The sequence below is a fragment of the Struthio camelus genome, chromosome 12, assembly GCF_040807025.1.
Source record: "Struthio camelus isolate bStrCam1 chromosome 12, bStrCam1.hap1, whole genome shotgun sequence".
Taxonomy (NCBI): Eukaryota; Metazoa; Chordata; class Aves; order Struthioniformes; family Struthionidae; genus Struthio; species Struthio camelus.
In genome coordinates, this window is record NC_090953.1 from 9,228,252 (window position 1) to 9,255,075 (window position 26,824).

The 26,824-nt window shown below is 46.1% G+C and overlaps 1 protein-coding gene across 2 annotated transcripts in view; it reads right to left on the reverse strand.

Moving 5' to 3' along the window:
- The window catches only part of NTRK3 (neurotrophic receptor tyrosine kinase 3), a 247,164-nt gene that overhangs the window by 44,112 nt on the left and 176,228 nt on the right, over positions 1-26,824 (reverse strand). For both annotated transcript variants that reach the window (XM_009681246.2, XM_009681247.2), the window contains exons 13-15: positions 15,248-15,378; positions 10,694-10,866; positions 3,987-4,230 (exon numbers count right to left, since the gene is read on the reverse strand). In XM_009681246.2, the coding sequence (XP_009679541.1) occupies positions 3,987-4,230; positions 10,694-10,866; positions 15,248-15,378 (548 nt within the window). The remainder of the gene's footprint in view (positions 1-3,986; positions 4,231-10,693; positions 10,867-15,247; positions 15,379-26,824) is intronic.

Sequence of the window (26,824 nt, forward strand, 5' to 3'; positions counted from 1 at the left end):
TGCTAGAGGCACAACATCACTGACCTGCAGCATCCCACCACCTGCTCTCACAGTCCTGAGTCATTCCTAAAAAAGAGTCTACTCACACATTTTTGAAAGAAAAAGCAAGGAAAAACAATCTGTCCAAACTTTTTCTCTCCAATATGGACATATTCCATCCTGCCTTTCTACAGAGACCCAAATGAAAAATGACATGGCACATTAATCAATGTGTCGCAGAACTGCTCCTTCAGCATCCCTGCCTTTACTCTTCACCCAGACACTAGGATACTTCTCCCCTTCTCCCCAGTCCCTCCACCTTCCTCTGCTTTATAATCAGATGCAGTTTCACCTCTCCCCCAACCTACCACCTCCACAACCAACTCCTCTCCATCTTGTCTTGTTGAAAGAAGGTTTAAAGGCAACAGCTGATAGGATGCCTCTATGCTGCATATGGGAAAGGAAGCATCTGCCTTCAGCCTGAACACCGAGAGCCTCGCAGAGAGGCAAAAATATTCTCTCTGCTGCTTCTGTTACACAAATGTTTGTCTTCTGTATCCAAATGCATAACAGGAAATTAAGCGGTTCACCTTTGTAAAGCACTTTTGCATCCCACAAATGCAGGAGCCAGATGGTATTTTTTTCTTTGTTTTAAAAGATTAAAAATGGGAAAAAAAGGAAATGCTTAGGAGTTAGTCCTCAGCCTGGAACACACTCACGTATCCACATGCCCAGTTATCTTTGCTTGCTGGGCCTGGGCAGGAGCAAATACAGGGATGCAGCAAACTCAGGTAAACACCTGCCTGCAGAGAGCTCCAGATCTGTCACTTTGTGTCAGCTTTCAGGTGGAATCCTTCACTGTATTCCCAGACAAGGATAAATTATGGTATTCTCCCAGGGCTGCAGCTTGGACATACAAAGAAACGTTGTATAGAAATCACCTGAAACAGAACTTTGCTCCAGGTCCTACTGTTGGGCATGGCAGGCTGTATTGACAGTGGAAAGGTGTTGTGCAAAAACACTGAGAATCAGATCTGGGGAATTTTACCAGGCAGGTTGTAGATGCGACAAGGGACAGTACCAAAGAGTTTCAAAGTTCATCTCTTCAGCCACATCTCCACCTTCCATGGGAGAGTCCCAAGAGCAGTTTGGTTCTCACACTTGGACTCATCTTGGTTTCTATCTGTGTCAGTTAAAAACTAATCGCTTGGGGTACCTTGGTGCATTTCGTGATGGGTCTGTGCCCTTGAAAGGATTGTCTCAGAAGCCTTGAAGAACCAGTTCTCATGCAAGGGAAATTAGGAATTAAAACTGCAAGGGAGATTGACTTAGAACATGAATGCACAACTATTGTTAAGCCAAATTGTTTCTCTCATCCACATTTGCAGGAGGAACTGAATGCTTCTTCATACTACAGTTAGAGTCAAGTCTAATACAGTCAATTCACATGAGCCCCATGTGGCTCTATTAGCGTCACATCTGAGTTTGTGTTTAGAGAGTTGGCTATTAGTACTTGCAGGGAACTCAGAAGTGCAAGTTACCACATAGAAAGCAAAGAGATTTCCCAGTTCAGAGGCAGCAAGGCTCGTGCCACTGCTTGCACAGAAAGCAGCTGTACTGTGCTGGAGTGGAGGGAGAGGGGAGGATATTTGTTCAGGTATGGGATAATAGCTGGATGCAGCTATAATATGGATAGGGGGAGGCAGGCAGGGAAGGACAGAGACTGTCACATAACTGGGAATGCACCAGAAGCATGAATAATGGAAGAGGCTCCATGTGCTCTCCTGGTAAACACATCCCTCAAGATGGTGATTACAGCAGGAGACTAAGAAATGAAGTATCTGCGTTCTTTCCATGCTCCAGGAGAAATGTTGCTGGGCTGTGGCTGAAGCGGGGGGGATGAAGGACACTTGGTGCCTGAAGTTCTGCTCTCAGCTATGGGAAAACATGGCCTAGATGGGCTTCCCAGCTCTGCCACTGAATCCTGCTTTGGCCTTGCACAACTCATTTAAACCTTCCGTCCCTCATGCCATCAACGTGAATATGGGTAATCAAAACCACCTTAATTTGCTAGGATCCCTCCTAGGACAGAGTAGAGGTCTATGTGCACGCACAACATGGACTTACTAATCAAGAGTTTTAAAAGTACCAACAGTCAGTAAAAATAGAGAAAAGAAAACCTCCTAAGAACAAAAATGTCTCTCTAAGGCTGTGCTGATCTGAAGTTCAGCTCTCCCTCTTGTAAACAGATGATAACTAGTTACTGCTTTGGTCATGCATTACAATTCACATGAGCAGAGGAAAGTCCAATTAAAAAGCCATACGACACTGTGTGAGAGCACATGAAACAATCCCCAACAAAGCATTTTGCACAGACAGGATGAGGTGTATGAGACACTGTTACAGAGAAGGCAGAAAAATCCAGTACAGTACATTGGCCTAGGATGATCTTTGCAATTCTCATTTCTTGGAGGCCCTCTCCCCTTGCAGAGAAAGCTCTTGGTGCTTCAGGTATACAGCCTCTGCTGGGATTTTTTTCTAAGACTGTGATGCTGACTGTGGTTGGCTTTAGTTCTAACATCGATCTGAAGGAAAGGAGCCAGGCCAGAGCATGGGTAATCACATGGGCCAGCTTCTCATCCTCCTCTGAGCTCTGCTTTTCCCTACTCGCTACTTACTGAAGTTTCTGCAGCAATGCTACCTTGGCCACCTCTCTTCCCTGGGCATTCCACCAAGACCTTTTCCAAACATGGGCTTTTGTGCTTTCTTGCACAGTAAAGGTCTGTTCCCTGAGTGGTAATTAAGCTTAGTGTCAAGCCAATGGCCTGGACTTGGAAAGATGGTTTGACTTAGCAGAAACCTGATCACCTGTTTCCTCCTCCCCAGCGCAGTAACTCTGCTCAGCAGTTGCCTAGAAAGCCAGTACGTAAAGCAAGCCTTTTGAATCAGAACAAGCTCGCAAGTCAGTCTTTTTTTAGGTAGCTGATAAAAATCTGCCTCAAAGCCAAACATCCATGTTGCAACCAGAAATAAATCAGCCTTACACCATGCACCAGACAAGGAATCTCTGCTCCTTAGCCTGTAAAGCTCTTCACTGGTAGTGGATGGCCCAGCAACAAATCCCTTCTCCAGTATCCTTCAAAAAAGCTTTACACATCATAGCTTTTCCTATAGTTGAGAGAGGATGAGATACGTTCCCCCCCGGGAGGATGCTGCCATTCCAGGTGGATAGGGCAGTGCAGACTGGCACAAAGGGACTGTGCGAGACAAGGGGAAAGTGTGAGCATACATCACTGAAAATATGTCTGGAAAGGCGTTCCTGACTCATCGAGTCAGTCCCCAGAGACTAGTGCAGGATTAGCCTCTGCACTAAACTCACGCATTTTTATCTAGTCACTTCCTGAACCTCTTTAATGATAGGCCCTCAGCAACCTACCTCTGGTAAATTATTCCATTGTCTAAACGATGTTCCTGCTGGAAAAAGTGTTTTGAGGTCGAGCCTAAATTGCCTATTATTTCCTCTTCCATATTTTATGCATTTTTCAGTCAGTCTTTCAGTTGCCTTTTCTCTAGACCCCTACATTTAATTTCTTTAATCTAACACCAGAGGTCACAGCCTGTAGTCTTTTAAGCATCTTTGTCATCCTCTTTGGATTACCCTTAATTTATCAATGTCTTCAAAAAAAGAGAGAGGAAAAGTAAGAAGAACATAAAAAAGGAGTGACTTCAGAGCTGACCCAAAGCGTGTGACTATGTGCTGGGGTATTAGAGCTCTGTAGGTAGGCAGCTGCATGGATGTTTGAATCTTAAGCATGCCTAGGACTGTAAAGGAATGAGGACAGCAGTTCAGGGATCAGGCACGCACAAGTGTGGCTAGGGTACACCCATATGCATGTTTCAGTGAGGGAATGACCAAATGGGTGAGCCCAGAGCTCCAACCGATTTACTGTAGCATTTCCTAATCTCCCTTTGCTCTGAGCATCAGACTGCTGCTGGAGCTGCCTTACCCTGTAGTAATCAGTGCTGTAGACATCTCTTGACATCCCAAAGTCTCCAATCTTCACCAGTAGGTTGGCTCCAACCAAGCAGTTCCTGGTTGCCAGGTCTCTATGGACAAAGTGCTGGGAGGCAAGGTACACCATTCCAGAGGCGATCTGGCTAGCGATGTGGAGCATCTGGGACAGCCCTAGCTCCCCTTTGGCTTGTCGAGGCTGTCCATCCACGAGGATCATAGCATCTGGGCCATGTGCCCTATATGGAGGAAGAAGCAAAAAGCATAGAGTTGGGTCTCCACAGTGACCAGAAGACAGGAATCCCACACGGTCTCTGTTCCTGCTTTGGTGGGGATTAGCCCCAAAATTTTGCTCGGTGAAGATGTACACACAGCTCCAGTGGAAATAAAAATGGAAAATTTAAGAGAATAGGAGGCTGGGAGAACATTTGGTGGGTGAGTGGGTGTTCTGCATTCTTCTCCTATTCTTACTCTTCTCCACAGATGGAGACAGACTCCTGAGATAGAGGGACCATTGGCTTGATGCAACATGGCCATTCTTCTCTTGTAAGACCTGTCCAAAACTAATGAGCCTGCAGATATTTACATGTTCACTCCAGTGAACTCTTACACCTTGGAAACCTTTCCAGAGGTGGAGGTATCACCCCCTTTTCTTCCACAGCCTTCATATCCTTGTTGCCTAGTCTCCTTATTAATCCCCACACAGCTGCCTCTATTTCTACCAAACATCATTCCACCAAATATTCTCTTCCCAGCTGATACTAATACCAGATATCACAGAAGAGGTTTCAGAAGAACACTGGCAGCTTTGCCTCTGGAAAATACATTTTATATCCTAAGCTGTCCCAGAGGTAGCACTGGTACTGTAAATTGTGAAGGCAGGAGCAGAGACCTGCAGAGGTTAGACCTGGATGTCAACAAATGCAGAGAACATTCTGGGCAATAAAGGGAAATATTTAGCTGAACCAAGTGTATTGTAAATGCAGGACTTAAGGACAGCCTCATTCTTGTCCTGCCCCCCTTTTAATCCCCTCCTGCACCGTGTACCACACCTGTCTTTGCCGTACTCCTTCTGTGATGTCCGTTCCCCTGGTAGACCTCACCCTGTGGTAGCCTGTGTGAAAGTGGAATAACAAAAGCCCTCATACTTAGGGAAAAGCAAGAGATTTGCTGTGACCTTCCTCCTTGTGACTAAGATACAGCACGGCTTTTCCTCTGAGGCTTTCAAACTGTTCTCTTTGAAATGATTCTTGGCATTTCACCCCCGTCATCAGCAGTAACCCCACAGAGAGCCTGCAAATTGAAATAGCATGTACAGAGCTTTACCTCCTTCTTGACATGGGACTAAACAACCCATAACAAGATCAAAACTGTTTTTTTCCTTTGTCTGTGCTCCTTAATTACTCTGTTGGGCTTGAGGGCATGCAAAGGGATTAGCATCCAGGCATCTGGTGTTACACCAATACAGTGTTTCATATAGGTGGTTTTCTTCAACCACCTCCTGCTGCCCTACCATGAGGAATATGGTTCTGAAGCTCCCCTCCTTGTAGCAGAAGGACAGCTGAAAGACAAGACAAACTCCTGAAATGAGTGCTGAGGCACCGGGCATGTTTCAGGAGCCACAAGTGGGTGATGCTGCAGCAAGCATGGGATAAGCTAAGGTGGGGAGAAACCTGCAGAGCCTGCAGTGCTGGGGTTGACAAGGGAATCTCCCAAGGTGTGTGGGGATTGTGGGTGAAGACAGCACATTGGAAGAACTGCTGCATGCTAAGAGGAGCTGCAGAAGAGCATATGCGTAGACAACTGCTTGATGTCTTATTTAAACACCCCACAGTGTGGTCTACCCCAGGAAATTACCTGTTGGTGACAACAGATATTGACAACATGTGCAAAAGAGTCAGGACTGGGCAAATTAGCTAAAAACAGCAAAGCAGGACAAACAAGAGCTTCCAAAACTGTGCTGGACAGTTTGTACTGGTCATGCTTTACAATTACACCCTGTTTAGCTGCAGCTGATACTTGTTGTCATCATGGTTAAGTATTCCTAGTATAGAGTTAGCTGGGAAGTGAATGACGTATTACTACTCATTACTGACATGTATTTCAAATACAACAATTGCCACGAAAGAAATCTCCATCTGAAGGGAATAGGTTAAGTTTAAGAAATGGTCAGCAAATACTTTTATCTCACTGGTTCTTTGTACGTGTATGTCTGATGTTATATATCTTTCTCCCTCCATCCCCTTCTCCATCCCACATGGGTATGGTCCAGAAGAAAGAAGTATTAGCATGTTCATAAGATTAACAAGAGACATACTAGTGCATTTAGTTGCATCAAGAAGGGAACAGGAGAGAGGTCTGGTCATCTCTTCTTGGAGCAAACTGTCTAACTCAGCTTTACAGAAAGACAGCAAGATTGGATGGATGTCTGTTAAAGAAATTTTTCTTTTATAGAGTAATGGAGTCTTTTGTTGTCATAGGTCAGAAAATTACCCCTTAGACTGCACGCTCTCTCTGCTGAAATTCCTCCTTCTGTCCCAAGACTGTAGGACAACTGAAAAGCAACTGTAGGGCTGCTGAAAGCAGAGCTCCACTGGAAGGACTGACACAAAAACCTCAGAATTATGCCACTTGTCAAACAAAACGTTTTCCCTTTTTGAGTTAACAGCAAATGAGGACAACTTTACTATAAACTGCAAAAGGATTTATAGTGGCAAAGTGCAAATTTCCCTGATTCAAAGTTGCTGCTGCTGTGACAGAAAACAACAGCTAGAAAAGCAGTGATAGAAGGAAAGGAGGTAAAGTGCAGAGGGGAGGAGGTCACCCTAGCACTACAGACCCCCAGAGCAGCAGTCTGTGTGCTCGGGGAGCTGCCAGCCTTGCCATAAACAGAGCCTGGCACAGCCTCCGGGCCCTGTCTACACCAGCTCTAGGGATGCCATGTTCCCCAGAGAGTGATGTCTGTACTTCTTCATGGCAAGATCTTTCAGAATAAGCTGCCATTTCATATCCCTCATCTACCAGCCAGGTGCCTGCAGCTGCACATGCCCTCCCAGTGCTAATACCAGGCTACACTGTCACACCACCAGCAATGGTCTTACAGATAGGAGCACTGGGAGGTGCGCAGAGCCCAACCCAACACACGCCGTCTCTAGCCCAGCTGGTAGCTGTTGATCATAGTGTCTTCCTGTGCCACCATGGTTACCTTTACAGGTCAATGTTTACTCTGGGAAGCCCAGGAAGGCATGACACCTAGGGGAATTTATTTATGGTGCTTTTCTGTAGGTAGCTGGGTCTAAAGTGAGCTTCTTCCATTTTACTGCTTTTCCAATTTCCACTGAGAGGTGCCATTAAGCTTGGATAAGCTCATTTGACTGTCTGACAGACTCCCCGCACCCCAGGCCTCCAGTGCCTGGGAAAAAATCATCTTCAGTTGTGGGCTGAGTAAATCGTGCTGCAATAAAAACTGTTACCCACCAAGAGATGCCAGAAACTCCTACCACATCCCTGACTTCTCTGACCTCCTTGCAGCCTCCATTCCCCAGAGTTTCCACCAGCTCTGCTGTGAAGATAGCAGGGAGCTGATTTGACAGACAAGCCTAAGTCTCTCTCTCCTTTAGCATTTTGAGTCCCCGTTTGAGTCCCCGTTGTATAAGCTCCTTGTCCCAAAAGCCAGCTTCCCTTGGGACATGAAGGGATTTCACTGCCTATCACGTATCAATATGCAGAGATAGGAGCTTGTGGCTACTTGCTGCATAGCTGCAAAGGGGAAAAAGCTTTTAGTTAAACGCAGCTCAAAGATGTGAGGTTGTAATCCCAGCAACCATGCTTCTGGAAAGTTTGTCTTCCTTCAGGATGGCCAAAGATAATAAGAAAAAGAGCCTTCTCCAGTGACACTGGGACTGGTCCTGGCCTCCCAGGACACCATTGTTTCTCTTCTGAGACATGGCTATGTTTCAAGGCAGGGCTGTGGTGTGGAAGTGTGGAGGGTGCACGGCTCCAGCACTGTAGCAATCTTGAGAGACATATCTGTGTGAAGCAATTGCAGTGGATGTTGATAGTGGGCACAGGATATCCCACTGAGACAGAGAGCCTGTTTTGGACTATTCTGTTTGGGAGGTGAATTAGAGCAGTGAAGAAAGCTATGCTTCATCCATAATATCTGTCTACTCTTAGGAGAATTAAGCTGCTGCTTCTGCCAGGAAAAAAGACGGATCAATTTTCTGCTTTTCCTTGTTAAGTACTTCAAGAATGCGATCTCCTATGCTCTTCCTTTGACTGCTTTCCTTCAGTCACGAGGCTGACGCATCGTCCTTAATACTGCAGCTCCAATCTGAGCAAAAACAGTTTCAGCCAAATGCAGAGCTGTATGCTGGTAGGCAGAGCTCAGTCAGTTGCTGCTAGAAGGCTGCTGAGCCCCTTGCAAGATAGGGTGGCACAACAAGGAGACGTAGGGTAACCAAGGCTGTTCTCCTTTGAATGTGGCTCTGAGAAGGAGCTCTGCAAGGCTAATACAGTGACAGCCTTCACTCTTCCTACCTTTTCAATGATCTCATCTATCCAGAGCATGAGAGAGGGACTGAGCTAGGAAATCATGTTCAATCTAGACACAATCATGCCAAAATGAGGGGGGAAAACCAATGTGATGTTTACAGCTCAACCACTGCCCTGTGAGCGCTCCAAGGAAGCTGCAGACAGTTTGGCACTGCATAGCAGGGAAAGAACAAACCTCTGGGATCCCTTTCCCATTGCTTTTATGGCATAGGTGACTGCTTAAAAATGAAAACCTCTGGGAATGTGTTTGTTTTTCATGGTCAGAAATTGACTGTGATGGTGGAATAATAATCAGAGAGTGTATCTAAGACCCAGATCTAGATCTCATGTGTTCAAGCTTCTTGTTCCTAATGCAATCATGTTTGCACTTAGCAGTCAAAACAGGAAAATATCAAGGGCCCAATTTTTTAAATACTGGGAAATAAAACTACTAATTATTTCAAGAGGTAAGTACAACTCCACTTGCATGCAGGTCTCAGAGTATAATTTCTGTATCATGGGAGAACAGATAATCCTGCAGAGAACAAACATCCTCCCGCAGTTGCTCCCTGCCCCTCACCGCTAGTGGATTCAGGGTGCACAAATTATTGGCCTTATGTTTACAAAATGGTTACAGGATGATGGGGGGGATCTGGCAATTTGCATCTCTCTAGAGGCAGCGGAGGCAATTATGGTGCTTTGTCAGGCCTATCTTCCTGAGTAGCATGGTGCTGTGGACTAGGATATTTTGTACCTTGGTCAGGATCTCTGTCCAATAAGGCTCAGGGAACAAAGGCACAGTGATGGAATCAGGAGGCACTGCCTGAAGCCCCTCTAAAATTTCTCAACTCTTCTGAATATGAGAACTAGACATCATGAAACATCCAGGATATCGGTCAGATCAAGGACTGCAGAAAGTTTTTCTAGGCAGTATTTTGCCTCTGGTGCTACTGAACCAGGAGCTGAGTGAGATGGAGACTGATAGCTACTGACCTTCTTCCTTCAGAAATAGGTAGGGAATGGGTATATTGTCTTTCTGCTCCCACCAGATATAGATACAGATTGCAACCATGCTTCCTGCTGTTTCAGTTTGCTGGGGTGGGAAAAGATAAGTTTGTTTCTTATGGCTCACTGGGATGGCTGCTAGGACTGCCTAAGAAGAAACATGGGAGATAGGACTAAGCGTCAGAGCTGGTCACAGAATGATTGAGGTTGGAAGAGACCTTTTAACAATCATCTAGTCCAAACCCCCCTGCTCAAGCACAGTCACCTAGAACACGTTGCCCAGGACCCTGTCCAGACGGATTTTGAATATCTCCAAGGATGCAGACTACACAAACTCTCTTGGCAACCTTTTCCCGTGGTCAGTCACCCTCAATAAAAATGTTTTTCCTTATGTTCAGACAGATCTTCCTATGTTTCAGTTTGTGCCCGTTGCTTCTCTTTCTGTTGCTGGGCACCACTGAAAAGAGTCTGGCCCTGTCCTCTTTACAGCCTTCCTTCAGATATTTATACACAGTGATAAGATCCTCCCTCAGTCTTCTCTAGGCTAAACTGTTCCAGCTCTCTCAGCCTTTCCTCATGAGAGATGCTCCAGTCCCTTTATCATCTTAGGAGCCCTTTGCTGGACTTACTCCAGTTGCTCTGTATCTCTCTCATATTGGGGAGCTCAGAACTAGACGCAGTACTCCAGATGTGGCCTCACCAGGGCTGAGTAGAAGGGAAGGATCACCTCCCTCAACCTGCTGGCAACGCTCTGCGCAATGCAGCGCAGGATACTATTGGCCTGCTTGGCCACAAGGGCGTGTTGCTGGCTTATGGTTAACTAGTCGTCCACCAGCACTCCCAGGACCTTCTCTGCAGAGCTGCTTTGCAGCAGGTCAGCCCCCAGCCAGTACTGGTGCATGGGGCTATTCCTTCCTAGGTGCAGGACTCTGCACTATACACAGTGAACTTCATGAGGTTCCTTTCTGCCCGTCTGTCCAAAAGATTTGATGGTGAGGACCATCATCTTCTACAAGCTGCCTTTGGAACAACCAGCTCTCGTTATCCAGCCCACCAGCATCCAAGAGGCAGCAATGTCCCAGGATCATTACAGATTTAAAGCAAAGCACTCTGAGATTGCAGGGATGGCTATATAACATCTCCCACACCCTCTCTCACACTTACCTCAGGAACTTATTCAGGTCCCCATGCTTCATGTATTCAAAGACCATGATGAGCGGGTCACCGTCGCCGCAGACGCCATAAAACTTGACAATGTGCTCATGCTGCAGGTTGGTGAGCAGCTCTGCCTCCCTCTGGAAGTCCTTGCGGGCTGCCAAGGTGGGGTCTTTCAGTGCCTGAAAGAAGGGGCACAGACATACAGAGGACGGCTCAGACGGGGGCAAAGCCTGAACGAACAAGGCTAAATCGGTCCATCTCCTGAGCTTGACATGTTCTGCTACAAGCAGGCTCAAAGCATGGAGAAAGCTGAGGGCAGTGCTGGGAGGCAGGCTGCTAGCCCAGACCCTGCACCATGGTAGCGCGGCTGAGTGCTTTCAGTCGGCTCAGAAGCGCCCCCTCACAAAACCTTGCCAAACACTGCTGAGATAATGCCCCAAGAGGTGGCCAGCAAGAGGCTTTTGCTCAGCAGGGGCTTTGCTGTGAGCCTCAGGATGTCACAGAGAGGCTAATGAGGAAGGAGAAGGAGAGGAACCACTGCTACCGGCCCAGTGTCACTGAGGAGGCTGGCAGCAGGCACTGGTGGTAGCACCTCAGCGCTTTCTACACGTAGTTACCAGCCCAGCAGGCACAGCAAGTTCCCCAGCTCATTTCCCAGGCAGCAGCAAACATTCCTCTGAGGGTAACAGCTTCCAATTATTCCCAGCTTGGATAGGATTTGTACTGGTGACCTAGGGGTGAATGGCTTCATATCTCATTATTATTAAATTCCTGAGCCAGCCAGTCCTTGCTATCTGTCTTTCATTTTGAAATAGCTGACTATACTGCCTTTATTCAGAAGATGGATTTGCCTGGCTGTGCAGTTATTGTGCGGATTTTTCAAACTGCCTCTGAAGAAGGACACTGTCAAGTCTTTTCTCATAATTTTTAAAATCATGTTTTTATTCCCTGCTGTTTATAACAGCTTCCCTGACAGATTGATGCTGAAATCAGTATCCTTATTGAGAATATCTCATCTTCCACATTTGAGAGCACCAGTTTGCCATTGCAGGGTAGCTTGCAGGATCTGAACTGGGTGTGCAGACCTGGTATTGCAGGGCAGCTGTGAAGATGTTGCTCTGGGTGCCCCTGGTGAGTAGGCAGGGCTATCCGGGGTGGGGGACACTGGCTTCTTTATGCATTATTGTGTGGTTGCATAGGAGAGAGTTTGAAAACAGTATATTGTCATCGCAGGATACCAAGGGAGGACTCTCCTGTGAGCACTTAATAAAAAAGTTGAAGCCTATTTGATAAAATGGGATGGCCATGAGAATCAGTATGGTCTTCACAAACATTTAAGGAAAGGCAAAGGTTATTCTGGTTTTGAGCTGTCTGGTCTCTGTTTATTCCCTCCATCCTCCACTGCCCCTTGACACGTGCTGTGGCCTGTGTGGCCAGGACTACTCTGTACCAGTGCTGGCTTCAGCTGTGCACCTAACAGTGGTCAGAAAAGAGTCAAGGTAACTTCATTCCATTTACCTCCAAATTCAGACCAACTCTTCACTTTGTGCACTCTCTTTATCCCTCAATGTGGGGGGATGCTAGGCAGTTCTCCTGTTATTTACGCACAAATTCACCTTTTCCTCAAGCCTTGAATCTGCTGGTGGTGATAGGAGAGGTGATGCCAGCAGGAGCTGGCTCTAATTTATGCATAAAAGGGGATGTTAAGCATCAGAAAACTGCATTGGGAGGAAAGGGCTCAAGCGCTAATGGCTAATGTGCTTCTGCCTAGTTTAAGGCTCTGCTGCATTCAGAGCTGGACAGAGTGAAGGAGCCAGCCCTCCACACTAGCTGCTTTTCCCCTCAAAGCAGAGCTCCTGAAAGGTTTTTACCCAAGCCTTAGGACATTCCCTCTTCTTCTGTCCTCAACCTGTGAGATACGTGGCATAATTTTATTGTAATTCTGTGTCCTCTGGGATAGCTTGACTAGAGATATTTAGATGGATGATAGTTACACTGTACAGATGGCAAAGCATCCATCCTTATCTCAGGCAAACAATTACTTTTAGTCATTTAATATCTTCATAGTGTTGATGCTACCCCTTCCCCCCCCCCCCGCCCCAGGAAAACAGTTCCCCCACACTCTTTTCTTTTTCCTCCTTTTCTTATAGTTGTATGCAATATTTCAAGTTGCAGTGAGTATATTTCCTTCATACGCTGTCTTTTTTACAAGGTGTTAGCACTATAACTTTGTAAATATCATGGAAAAATTGATATTAAAAAAACATCACTAAGGTTACACAGCCAAGACTTTAGAAGGAAGGGAAACGCAAGAGTTGGAAGTGGTGGAACAGAGAAAGAAAACCAGGATCAGAGGAAGAGAAGGGATGTCTCATTGAAACCAATGAAATGCCTCCCCTAGGAAGGTTTGGGTGGATTGTATTTGTGCCTCCATCACATGGTTCCTACCCGATATCAGGCAAGTCACTGAAGCTGCAGGTTGCAGCCATTGCCACTAATTGTCAGTTTTCTGATCAGTAACTGGAGTTCCTTGCTTGACAGGCATCTGTGCTCAGCTTTGCAGAAGTGCTGCGCATTTACTGTGACAGCTGGGGTTGACAGGAGTTTGGTATGTGCTGTATGAGGCTCTGGAAAGGCAGGTCAGTAACTGTGTACTCCAGATTAGTGGATCCTTTCAGCTCAGTTTCCCTGAGCATCCATCTGCCCTCTGCAAAAAGGGGCTCATACAACCCCAGCACCTCACTAGGAGGTTGTGAAAATAGACACGTTCACATCTAGGGAGCACTCAGACACAAGAGTGATCATCACAGTGGAGCAGCCCACAAAGCAATAAAAAAAATATATGTTCAGAGACCATATCCTGAATACCAACCCCTCCAGCACTCAAATACTTGACTCTGTGACCTCAACACTTTTTGATGAATACAGTTCTTGCGCATCTCCTAGGATGTTTTTAGAAGCAAGTTGAATAAAACAGGAAGCTTGTCCATGCCATCACATCAGGACTTAGCTCATCTGTGAGGATGCAGTTTTAAAGCCACTGAAAATCTCTGTTTAGCTGAATGAATAACATGGCCGCTTTCTTTGCCCTCATCCTGGCCCTGGGAGGAAGTCTTTGAGAGCATAGGAGGGACAAACTCTCTGCTCTGGACTCCACTGCCCCTAACCAGCACACCCGACTGCTGCCCAGAGCTGCAATGACTGGGGAAACAGTTCTCAGCCCCGGTCAGCTACATGAGATCTTCAGGAAATGCAACCAAATCTCAACTTAATATGTAAATCCTCTTTTTTTTCCCCCCTAAGACTTATAACGTTGCCCAAATTAGAAGGATTTCTTTCCCCCCACCCCCGGAGCTGGAAGAAAGCCAGATTTCAAGGCCCTGCTCCGAAGTGAGATCTGTATGATCTTGCAGGATGAAAGGCACTCTGGAGATGTACGCTTATAGTAGCAATTAACAGAAACAAGTTCGAATGCTGTTTCTGCCTACATGCAAACGAAACTCAGGAGAGACCTCAGAGATGGGATAGCACAAGGGATGGCTGACAGTGAGAGGCAGGCACCAGCCATATAATCAGGCAATTAATCATAAGGGTAGCTGTATTACCTCCGCTTTAAGCAGTCTCGGAGGTGAAAGGTGCCATCTTGCAGTTCATGGACGGAGCATAAGGGGACAAATGAGCTAAAAAAAGGCTTGAACTGCTGCTGATTGAAGCAACTCTGAAGTAACTGGATTCCCTCAGCATCCTGGAGCGAGCGCCGGAACCTTTCCCCTGCAGATCATCAGTTCAAATGCAGATCTTCTCCCAAAGAGTTAGGAGGCAGCAAATTAACCGCAGAGGATTAGATTATGAGTGTCTGCCAGTTGGTGCCACTTAACAGCAGAGCACACTTCTGAACTAACAGGTACCCTCCATCCAGAGCCATGCTGATGTGTCATGACTCACACGAGGACCCTCACAAGGATGCAAGGAGCACAACGTGCTCCAAGCTGAACCTGTGTTGGCTCAAACTCGCCAAGACAGGAGCAATCCGTGGCCATTCCAGTGGGAGCTGAGCTGAGCCAAGCTGGAAGGGGTTACTTTGCCCACCTTGCAGCAATGCTGTTCCAGCAAATTGATCCCAGAAAACTGGTTTGTGGTGTCTAGCTTTTAAGCATTTGTTTTTGCTTAGGCCTTTTTCTTTCAGCTTCTGTATATTCCACAAAGAGATAAAAGCCCAAAAGAGAAGGGCTCTAGTCCCTTGCGGAGGGAAGGTGAATTCTACGCTTTGCCTCTGCAGCTGCATGGGAAGTTAAAACTTCCAGACCAGCCTTTCCTCCCTGTCTCCCGGCCGCATGGGCAGGAAGAGAGGCTTTGGCATGGGCAAGAATAGACGACCTTGAAGTGAAACACTGAAAGTTTATGTGACTAAGTGGATTTACCACAATCTCCGGCATCAGATAAATCTCTACCCCTTGGCCCCCAGCCCTCCCCTGCCTCCCTTTCCCACACAGGTTTGTGCAGCCTTGCTTTGCAGTCCAGCCCCTGCTGTACTGTCTTCCATTTGCCCTTGAGATTTACCTTCACTGCCACCAGCATTTTGTCGTTGGTGGGGCTGAGGTTGTAACACTCGGCCAAGAACACCTTCCCAAAGGCACCTTCTCCCAGCTCCCTCTTCAAAACGATGTCTCTCCTCTTAATATGCTGGACATCTGTTGGAAGGAGGGGAGGAAGAAGGAGAGGGTTGAGGGAAGAATGAACCAGGGTTAATTCAGGGAATGGAAAACAACTAATTCAATTTTCTAGCAAGCTGCAAAGGATCTGAAATGGCCTTGCAAAAATATCTACAGGGATCTTTTTACCCACCCATGGAGCGCAGCCATCTCTGGGATGGAACTATTCTCACGCAAAACATCAGTAAGGAAAGTACTTGAGAAGTATCAGGTTTTCACTACAAACTTACAGCAAGCTTGTCCTCAGGGAGAGGAACCATTGGGGAAAAATCTGCTTTGAAGGCCTGAATCTCTTTGGAATGATTCTGGAAATAATTCATCTCCTGAGGGGCACTGCAAAGGTCATATACTTTTAGTGCCAGGCCAGGTGACACTAGAAGGTCCTGCTGAGTTTTGCATTTCAGTTAGGATCAGTTTAAACCCACATTCAGGCAGATTTCTGAGGCTGAGCCCTGACAAGCCAGAGCCAGGAAGGTGGTCCCAGGAGGAGAACCACGGACCCAGTTGCAGCTCAGGGCACCAGCGGGAGCTGGTTGGAAGTGCTGAGCACAGCCGTGCAACAAGACCCTGGGCCTACAGCCATCTTCTGTGCGGATGTTTCCTCAGAAACAAAGTCATTCCAGGATAGAGTCACTGGCACAACGGACAAACTCATCCCATTAGTTTCAATGATCCTTTCCACTGGCGTTTAGGATGGCGAGGACTTATAGAGAATAGCAGCTGAAGTTTCAAGAAGAAGCAAAAGAGCAATAGCTATTAATTTAACAAAGATACAGAGGTCTATGAAGATTGGTCTGCTCCAGATGTTTACAGATCAGCTAATGGTGTCATTCTGAATAACTCGATCTACCCAGATATCAGGCACCTACAAGGGTAGATAAGTGACTACCGAGACTTCCACAAATGCAGGGGCATGGATTAAACACCACTGACCACAGGGAGAGGTTGCGAGGTCTCAGTGCTCTCTTGGGGACAACACCAGGGCACAGCTACTTCTGGCCAAAGTTCTAAGCACCCTTCCAGCATCACAGCTGACACACAGCTCCTCTGGCAACGTGAACAGGCATTTCTTCATGCCTGGAAGCAGCTGCAGAGGCAGGTAAAGGTGCACAGCCACCATAGCAGTGTCTGGAGACATGGTACCCCAAATTTCATCTCTACAAACTGTTCCTTCACAGGAGCCAACAGCCTCCCTCGGGGACTGTAGTAGCACAGACTACTAGCTTCAGGCTGTCAGTTGCGGCAGGGCAGTGAGAGCTAAGCACTCTTCTCTCTCCAGGGCTCAGTGAGCAAAAGCAAACATTAGAGGTCTCAACGAGCAGAGGCATTAGACAGGGCAGTGCCCTCTTCTCATTCCCACCCTGGCGCATCCGTAACTTGGCCCTCCATTTTCTTACTCACAAACTGGGCTGCTTTTGAATCTTTTCCACCTCTTCCATGTGCCACGGGAGCCCTATGGGTGTGCACATCTCCATTCAGATGCATTTCCCTTGGGGTGCTGTGGATGCAGGAGGGGGAAGTCAACTGACACAGGGCTTCAGATCGGCTGCAGGGAAGCATCACTAATGGTGATTACAACCTGCAACCAGCTCCTGTCACCCAGGCTTGATTCAGGTGGCATCTGCATCAGCCCAGGAAAGCAAATGCCTTACAACAATGTAGGTACCACTCAACTCATCAAAATGCCAATGGTTTGGAAGAGTAACATCCTAATGGTTTTCATACAATTAAGCTTTCTAATTAGAAGCTCACAGGCAAGTTTAGAAGCTGCTATCTCCAGTCCTTTTGCTTGTTTGGGAAGATGGATGCTGCAAGATTGCATAAGCAATGGGCCTTGTAATGAACGATGCCTCTATAGAGAATTCGCATTGACCTTTTCATTAATTGTTCAATAGGCTGAAAACTGTTAGTTACCAATATTAATAATATTAGCAACATTAAGGCACAGAATGGTGGGCACATCCAAAATGACTTTGATTTTAAATCTGCAATAACAGCCAGGGAGAACAAATCACCTGTGGACTTTGCCTTCCCCACCTGGTTTAGTTGAGCGTTTAAGGAGTACCTTGAGAAATTTGAAATATCATATGTTGAAATGTTAAGTGACGCACTTGGGTAAGGAAAGTCCTAATCTAAGAAAAGCTCAAATGGCACCAATTTCCTTAATAGTAGAGGAAAGGGCTTTTTTCCTCTTGGCAAGCATTTCTATAGCGCTCATCAGTGTAGTATCTAGGATTTGCTAGGCTTGTTATTAACAAGCTCTGTATTTGAATTCTTGGTCTGCTGATTAGCAACAGTCAAGAAAGCTGCTGGGAAATGATCTTGTATTACAAACAGCCCAAGGATACTTTAAAAAAAACTCAAATCCCAACAGAAATGTAACACTGAGATCCTATTGTCCCATCCGATTTCAGATAAAGTTAAAAAGGAAACTGTCTCAAAATAACCAATGCTAGTGTTTGAGATTAATTACACTTCATATGAGTAAGTCATAACATCATGAGAAATGAAGCAAACCTCTCTTTCTGAACTGCCTGGGGTCTTGCCTGAGATTTCCAGCTCCTTCCCTCACTTCCTTCCAACAACATCTTAATAAATGATCAGACATTTCTGAAAGCTGGGGTCCAGACTGCGTACCTTCATGTTGAAGAGGTCCCAATATTATGTCTACACTATTAAAAAAATATACCATCTGCCTCTGAGACCCAGATTTTGCAGCAAGTTGTTAGGGTCACCTGGGAAGCTTCAGGGAAAACACGTATGAAGAATTTAAGGAGATATTGTAGCAGTGGGAGTTGAACAGAGGGAGAAGCAATCCTTTTGAGGTAGTGGACTCACGTAGCACTGCGGGATTTAGAGTAAACTTGGATAGTTATTAAAAAAAAAGAAGTTCATGAAGTTAAGCAGTTTGACAGCAACTGGACAATCTTAATGGAGAGTCAGGAAAGCACTTTTGCTGATCACAATTTCTCTCAAACTAGAATGGCCATAAATTTTGCTTTATAGTATTTCAGGCACAAATGGAATAATAAGTGAGTTATAATAAATAGCTTTTTCACATGCTATAGGCTTAAAATACTGATGTTTACATCAAATTCTTCCATTCACAGTGAATCAGAACTATGATTAATCCCATACTACTGTTAAATATGGGCCTTATACATAAAGCAATGACAAACTGCCCTGGTGCTATGCGAATGGCTGTGTTATTGTGCTAACCTTGCATCTATTCCTTGCTCATCTGTCCTGACTGTAACTCATAAGGAAGGCCGAGTAGCCACAAAAGACACTGGGCTGCAAGGGCACCTGGGAGGTTCATCTGCATAAATCTGTTTACCTCCTCCTGGAGAAAGCTGAGCCCTGTCTGATAAACAGCTGGTGTTTGTTTGTTTTAGTCAGGCTTCAGTGTGCTAATCTGTCTCAGCAGTGTTGCGGTCAGCCCTGCTGACAAGGTGTATGCAAACTGTCTTCCCGTAAGTACTACTCTTACTACTCTCTTTTTCCCCCCCCCCCCCCCTCTTTTCTCCTCCTTGTACCATTAGCTTATAAAAGAAAGCCAACAAGACAATTCAAAAGAAGAACCTAGGCAGGAAGCACAGCAAGACCTGACAGGAAAGTAACCAGACTTGACAGCATGATGGAAATTTCATTCAGGGCCACGCTGTATCTACAGGAAGGACATGAATGCAGAACACTGAAGCAATTGCTGTTTTAAATGAAACATCTCACGACCCTTGTTTCAGAATCACTGTGATGCTATGTGATACAGATGAAGGAGAGTTAGCTAGATCCTCCACTTTTGTTTCCTCTCCATCAAGACTAAATGCCCAGAGATCATGTTTGAAGCCCTTGCCCTGCTCTTATTCTGCATAACACATGAACCACATCATGAAACACCTGACCTACTGCTGGCTGGAAATGCCTTACAGCTTCAGTTCAACAAAAGAAAAGAGTGTCAGAAAGAGGGTAAGTTTGAGACACTGCACTCACCTTTACAAACTGCCTCCAGAGCAGAGAGCTTTTCTTTTCCCTGAAGACGCAAGGCAGAAGGGCTGGGGTTCTGGATCTGCTATGGGACCTTACCTAACCTCCTCTGAACCTTTTGGAGGATAGCTGACTTGGTCTGTGCCTAACGTGCATTCAGCTAGAAAACCGGCTGTCTAAAAACAGAACTTCTCCCTCCCTGTTTCTATTCCCATGTGTCTCTTAGTCACATCTGCTCCTCTTCCAACTCAAACACATTCTTAGTTTGCTAACCTTGCAGACCCAGCACAGCTATCAGGATAGAGAAGAAAGGAAAAGGCAACAAGATTAATTCTGCTTTTCTCATACATCAGTCTCCTATGTCCTGGTTGGTCATGTCTGCACGGGCCCCTGAGACAGAGCCTGGAAAAGCCAGGAGGAGTTTTCATTTAAATAGCAGTGACAGATTCAATGACTCTTCACCCATCTTTTACACTCCTATTGCAGAGTCTTGCTTGCTGGTGACAAAGGCAAGGCAGAAAGACTCCAACTCGACTTCCAAATCCAAGGTGGAGTTGGTACCTGAGGCATTATGGGGTGAAAGACACCTGTTTTCTAATGATGACAGCATTTCAATCACATGAGCACAAATTGTGAACTTGCTTGGGGCCCATTTCATGTGTCTAATCTTCCAGTCAATGCCTCATTTCTAAACCGGTCCTGGGGGTTAGGAGAGGAAAGGAAGGGTTCAATGATCCTGCAGATTCTGCATTTGAGATTCCCATCGCAGCCAGTATCCTTAACACCCTGATTTGATTAGTCTGGAAATCTGGATGCAGATGATGAAGTACCCAGATAGCAGGGTGACACAGATGACTACAGTGGGAGGTAGATGGACAAATCAAACTCCAAGCAGAGTAAACCATGAACAGCGCTAATAGGTAAACTACAGCAACATGCAGAACCTCGTCTTAAAGCTGGACCATTCATACTAGCTGGAACTAGATCTGAAGTTGATTCCTCACACTTCCTTCTTTCAGACTCATGAACAGTGAGTAGTCTATTTGGTGGCTGTATTTCTATTGGCTTTCCTGTCCTTGGACTGTTATTTCACAAACAATGTGTAGATTATTAGGGAAACAAAACAAACCTATGGAGATCTTTCCTCTTACTTTTACCATCCTCTAGATTAGCAGCTTTCTCTTCTGGCACAGAAAAGACCAAAGACAATTTTCTACTAGTTTCTTCTCCTCCGCCACACATACCTGTTCTTCTCTTCTCCTTCCCTTTTCTCCTCCACATTCCTTTCTACTCCTGCACACCTCCTCTCCCTCACATTCTGGGCCCTGTTCTGTACTGTTGGTACCAAGAGCTGTGTCCTTTTCCCTAAGGGTAGTTCCTTTCCTGCCCTTGTCTGTCCCCTAGTTTTGTCACTTCTTGCCATTTCTTCTCTCCTGACCTCGCTTCCTATTCCTGTCCCTCTTGCTGTCAATCCCTGTTTTAAAACTGACTTCTTTCATGTGTGTTTCTAGGGTATCCTAAATGGAGTTCGATCCTGGGAGCTCTTTGTGGTATGGCCTTGATTTTCACAAGCTTATGAAGCCTCATTTGCATTAACAGAACTGTATAAATAATAACAACAGTGACATTTTTCTGTAGCAGCTGAGTCATTTGCTGTAACAACTAATTTATGCCGAAGAACTGTTTCTCTTTTCTTCATACACAAGTTGTCCACAAAAAGGTAGCAAAGTTCTCAGTTAGTCAACATGATTCAGTCACTTCTTTCCTGACTCACTCCTAAAATAATTCTTGTGAATAAACTCTGCACGGCTTGTCTGCTCCATGACAATTAAAATCAAATAAACAAAGCTTACAATTTGGAATGTGTGTCATGAAGACATGTAACTACCAAACAAAGTGCCTTTCCTGTCAGGCAGTTGACAGCAATTTGGATGTCAACCAAACATGTTGGTGAGGTACCCGATGTTCGTGTTTGGAGCAACCTGTGCCCATTGGGTAGAACTGGATCAAAAAGTCTTGCAAATGGAGTTCTGACAAGTCATTCTCTCACAGACTTGTCTCTTAGTGAGACAAGATAATGCACTGACTAGCTGCACAAAGCCTCAGTCTTCTTCCTTGCCTGGTGCAAATCCATCAAAGTCAATGGAGGATATTGATTTCAATTGAAGACTGCTGTGAAGTAGATGTAAACAAAACACAATTTAAAAATGGAGAAATAAACAGGCTGTTTCTTATCCCCTGATGGACTCTGAGTAGCCTTTTGCTTCTGGGGTCTTCCCTCACGCTCTGACATGAGCAGCCTTTGGGAAAAGACCCTTGGTTCACGCTTGGGCAGCTCGGCTCTGTGCCCAGGCACTGGTTCTTCGCCAGGTTCCTCTATCAAGGCACCCTTCAAGGACTCAGGTTCAAAATAGTTGTGATTATAAACACCAAGCAGTTCTGAGAATCCTTTCAAAAGCACCCCCCCAAATGAGTTTTTTTTTAAATTATGTAAAGCCTATCTGAATCTTTAAGAACTTCATGGACCAGGCGCATCCTTCAGCTGAGCTGTCTGAGCTCTAACCCCTGGGTGCTCAAGGCCCTTTGCACCCATTTCTTTCCAGGCCCTCTAGGTAAGACCACCTAAATCAGACCTCTCTCTGCACTTTTCATGCTGCATTTAAATCTTGATAATTCTGCATGTTGGGTTTTGCTGTGTTGGATCACATAGCAAAAATATAAAACTAAGCTTTCCAGCTCACAATTTCATTATGTCAGCATCCTCTCCTTTGGCCTTGATGGATGAAACAAAGGATGCTACTCCCTTTAACTGTGTTACCCCTCTCTTTGCATCCCTTCTCAACTTCCAACAAGCCAAAATAAGGCATTTTGCTTCACAGCCTCTCTGCAGATTGTTTTTCACATCTTGTACCTCACCAAGAAGCTGGCAGCTTGCTTTCAGGGAGCCCCCGGTGCCTGACTACATAGTATATTATGAAACAATCATAATCATCTGTGACAACTCCCACATAAAGACCTTAAAAACATATCCATTACATTTCTGCATCTTCTTTGCATCTTCTTACCATTCCCTTCATTTCTTGGGAGCAGCTGCAATGTACCAGAGCAGTTCCCAGATGGGAAGGTCGCATTACTGCCTAGCTGACCCAGCAGACCTCAGGCTAAAGCACTACACCCTGCTGAAAGGACCTTGGTTAAAAACTAGCTGATCTTGATGCATTTAGCTGGACATCTCTGGCTAAAAAAAAAAAAAAAAGAAAAAGAAAGAAACAAAACAGGAACCTTGAGCCATGCCAGGAGCTGATATTCAGTATAATTAGAGTCAAGAAAATGAAAGAACAGAACAGCCTCCGCAATCTAGATCTCTGATCTTTTGAAAATACCTTATATCTACCACTTCCAAGCATAACTCTGGCAATTAGATGATCATCAACTCCTCTGGCCTCTGCTGTTACAACAGCACATGGAAAGGGAGCACTGACCTAAAGGGCTGCCTTTCACTAATCAGCTAACTCCAGCCAGCCTTAATCTGAAGGATAGCCACTATTCTGCAAACTAGCCCTCAAGCTACACAGAGTGATCTGATTGGCAGCACAGAGAGACCGGATTAGCACCCGCTGAGTTGCAGTAACTTGAGCTGCTGCATCCCCGCTGCAGTACTAGCTCCAATATCAGCCACGTGGCACCAGCAAAGACCCCTATGACAGCCCGCAACTATGGTCTTCACGTACGGCGTACCCTGAGCTAAAGGTGAACGTAAAGAGCAGGTGTGTATGTGTATGCATAGAGGAGCTGAGAGACGGGTGAAGCAGAAGTCACCACTTAGACCAACAGATCAGTTAATGCAAGAGCAGAGGCTGCCAGATTCCCTGGCCAGATCACACTGCAAATTAACATCTTGGTTTGTAAGCAGGTGATATAAGCTAGTGTGACATACCTGCAAAGTTTAAACCCAAACCAAAGAAACCTTTCATCTTCTTCATTAAAAAAAATCTGAAAAATAATGACAAGGTTAGAATATGCTTGGCATCCCCCCACACTTGCACAAAAGCTACTGTCGCAGCTTAAATTACCTGACACTCCTATAAAAACAAAATATGACTTCAAGCTCTTCTCATCCATTTCAGTAGCATAAATCTGAGTACAAAATGGCTAGTAATCATTTTATAAAGAGAGAAATATATGCTGTCCCAGGGTTACTGGCTGCTGGGCAGAGTCTCAGCTGGACTCAGCATAACCGTTGCAGAGTGCTGCAGAAGCACGACTGTTCTGGGGAGATCCTGAAACAAAGGAAGGAAAGGAGCTACAGCAAGACAGAGGCTCCTGTGGGTCATCCCCAGCAAATTTTTGCCAGTGACTGTAGTGACAAAGAAAAGAAGCCTCCAGCCTTCACGTACATCTGGGTCTGCACAGCAGCAGGCTCTTTCCTTTAAGACAGCAGCCACCTCCTCCACCAGCCAGCTTGCGTCTTACTGAAATTATTCCAGTGAAAGCAGCCAGTATCCACAGGGCCCTTCCTTGATCTTAGAAGGTAAATCCCTCTGATCCCACAGTGGCCTGATTCACTTCACTTATGCTAAGTTGCCAGTGGTTAAAACATCCTTTAGTGGGGAGACATGTAAGATTTTAAAAGGGAAATCTCCTGATGTCTACAAGGCTACCTGCAGTGGCTGTTCCTCAGGAGCACTGGGGTTGGGGTTCAGGACTGGCCACAGCTGTAAGAGGGTTTCCAGCTGTGCCCTAGCCTGCATGCTGCAGCTGAATGAGCTGCAGAGAGAGTTCCTCCTCAGGCTGCCTCAGGTATGGCCCTCCCCCTATCTCCAGCCTGCTTGTGCCCCAGGCACGTGCCAAGATCCCATTATTTGCTCCCTCTTTACTTCCCTAGAAATAACCCCCACCCTCAGGCTAGTTTTATACAACCCATCTGCCCTGCCTTGCCCCCTCTCTGCAGGGATCGCTGTGCCTTGCCCCACAGGCAATCTGCCTGCTCCTGCGTGTGGAGCAGCAAGCCCACGCCACCACTAGTTGCTCCAGGCTCACTGCTGTGGTTCCTAGCCCTCCTGCACCTTTCCTCCCCTCACCTTGGCAAAGTCTTGGTGCCACCCTCCACTTGCTCTGCTATGCATAGCTTCGCTCCACAGCCGCTCCTGCTCCTGTAAGATCCTACTCCTCCAAAGCCACTAAACCCGGGCTGGCAGCGAAGCACTGCTGATGGGACAGATAAAAGACAGAAAAACAAACCAAAAAGGTTCCCATCGATTTTTGTACCCCCTCAAATAAGCTTTCTGGCTGCGGCAGGCTGCAAAGTCTATCCTGCCTCTCCAGCTTCAGCAGTCTGTCTCCTTCGACATCCAGCCATCAACTTTGCCTCCCTTGGGCTCTCACTTCAGTATATGAGGATTATCTGCACACCTGGGACTCCTCTGAGTAGGAAGACTAAGCCAGCAAGAGACATGTAGAAAAGGGAATGGAATGGGCTGCAGAGGTCTTTGCACTTGGTGCATGTCCAAAAGTACCACCACAATGTATCATAAAAGAGACCCATAAAAGCACCATCCTCACTGGTATACTCCAGCAGCTCTTGGAAATAGGGATTGGGATTCTTGGCAAGGTGGGAGGAAAATGGAGTAGGAGAGGGGAAGGTGAACGTGTTTTCTTTCCACCAGCCAGGCCCCTAGGTCCCCTGCTGCCAAAGCACTCAGAATAAAACATTAATTCAATACCACACATTTAATTACATATTATTTGAAAGTGAATTTATTTAACGGAGGAAAATAGTCTTCAGAGAGCATCTGCCTCCCTCAGACTCATGCGTCTGCTGGGAGGGGGCTCAGAGAAGAGATAGGAGGAATAATGGTTTGTTTTACATCAGCAGCTATTGCTGCTCAGTTCAGCCCTTCAGAAGGGAAGATTTTAAAGAGATACGGCTGTGTTTTGCAGGAACTTACTGGATGATTTGATTTTCCAGCCAGTTTTCACTTGATTGGAAAGTGCTACTGCAGATAGATATCACTTGTCTTTTTTTTATTTTATTTATTATTTTATTTTTCTTAGGAAAGGGAGGGATTATTAGTAGAGGAATGGAGAAGGACTGGCTTCCCCTTGGGAGACCACACAGTAGTCAGATTTCAGGCTTAAGGCTTTAACAACACAGTAATCAGACGCTTAACGGCATCCTATTGCTGAGATGGATAATCACAATAAAGCTAGAAGCAACCAGGTCTCAGCAGCAGCCTCACAGTTTTATGATAGTCTCCCATCAGGAATGCAGAGTCTTACCTTCTGCCACTGAGGTTTCAGAGGCCCTTTGCTATCTTGCTCCCCAGGACTGCAAGTTCACCACCACTGCTCTATCTGTGCCCATTGGGCTGGCTGCTCTGGCTGGGGCGAGAAGCCTGGCAACACTCCTATTTAGGCTGTATCGAGACTCACGATTCCCCAGGCCAAACTCCACTCCCTCTTCACCTGCAGAAAAATGGGGTACCTGACACAGGCATGACCTCCTCAGCCACATATGACTCATGCTGAACTGCTGCAAGGCCAGAAAATGCTGCTTGGTCCTTTGCAGGGGGGATTTTGCTCTCAGAAAACTCAGCTTGAGATTTCTCCTTTGTTGTCATCTGCATTTTGGCACCTCTGCAATGTCCCAGCAGGAGGATGTCGCTCAAGGCTGGGTTAACTCCCTGCAAGGCTACAGTCATGCCATGACAAGAGCCTTCCTCCTACTCCTTCATTTGGGAGCAGCACCAAAAAGTGCGCTCATCTCCACGACAACCTTGCTTAGACAGTAATCCTCACCCAGAGTGACGGAGAAAGGGAAATCTACCATCCTGGGAGGTTGACTGCTGCTAGCCCTCTGAGCGCCACCAAGAGGCAATGGCATGGTTGTGCCCAGGCTATTACTTACCCCAGGAGTAGGCTATGTCTCTCCAAGTGCTGGATGTCCCAAGGTGTATCTACTGCCCTCTTCAGCCTCACCAGCTGGCTTCTGCTGGTGCAGTACTGACAGTGCCATCCCCAAATCAAATTTTGGCCTCGATGCACCTCTCAGAACTGTGTGGGCAGCACACATGCAGATAGATATTGCAGCACTACGTTCAGGTCACATTGTTAAACTTTTCCTTATGTTTGGGAGGGTAAAGGATTTTTTAGTACTGTTGTTTCAGTGGTGTTCAGTTTCTGCCTTAACCCACAGTTTGGGGGTTCTAGCCACAGGCTTACACTGCTTTCGCAGTCTGACTCCACTATCATTACCTTTCTAATAACTGCTGATCCTAACACGTAATCACCATCAATGTTAAAAAGTCCTTCATACAACAGCTTCACAGGCACACTGAATACATTCTGGGGACCATGTGGGTATTAGAAGAAAGGCAGCATTAAAGAAAGAGCTATGGTTTGGATTCAAGGACAGATTCACAGAGCTGTGGTCCAGGATGCA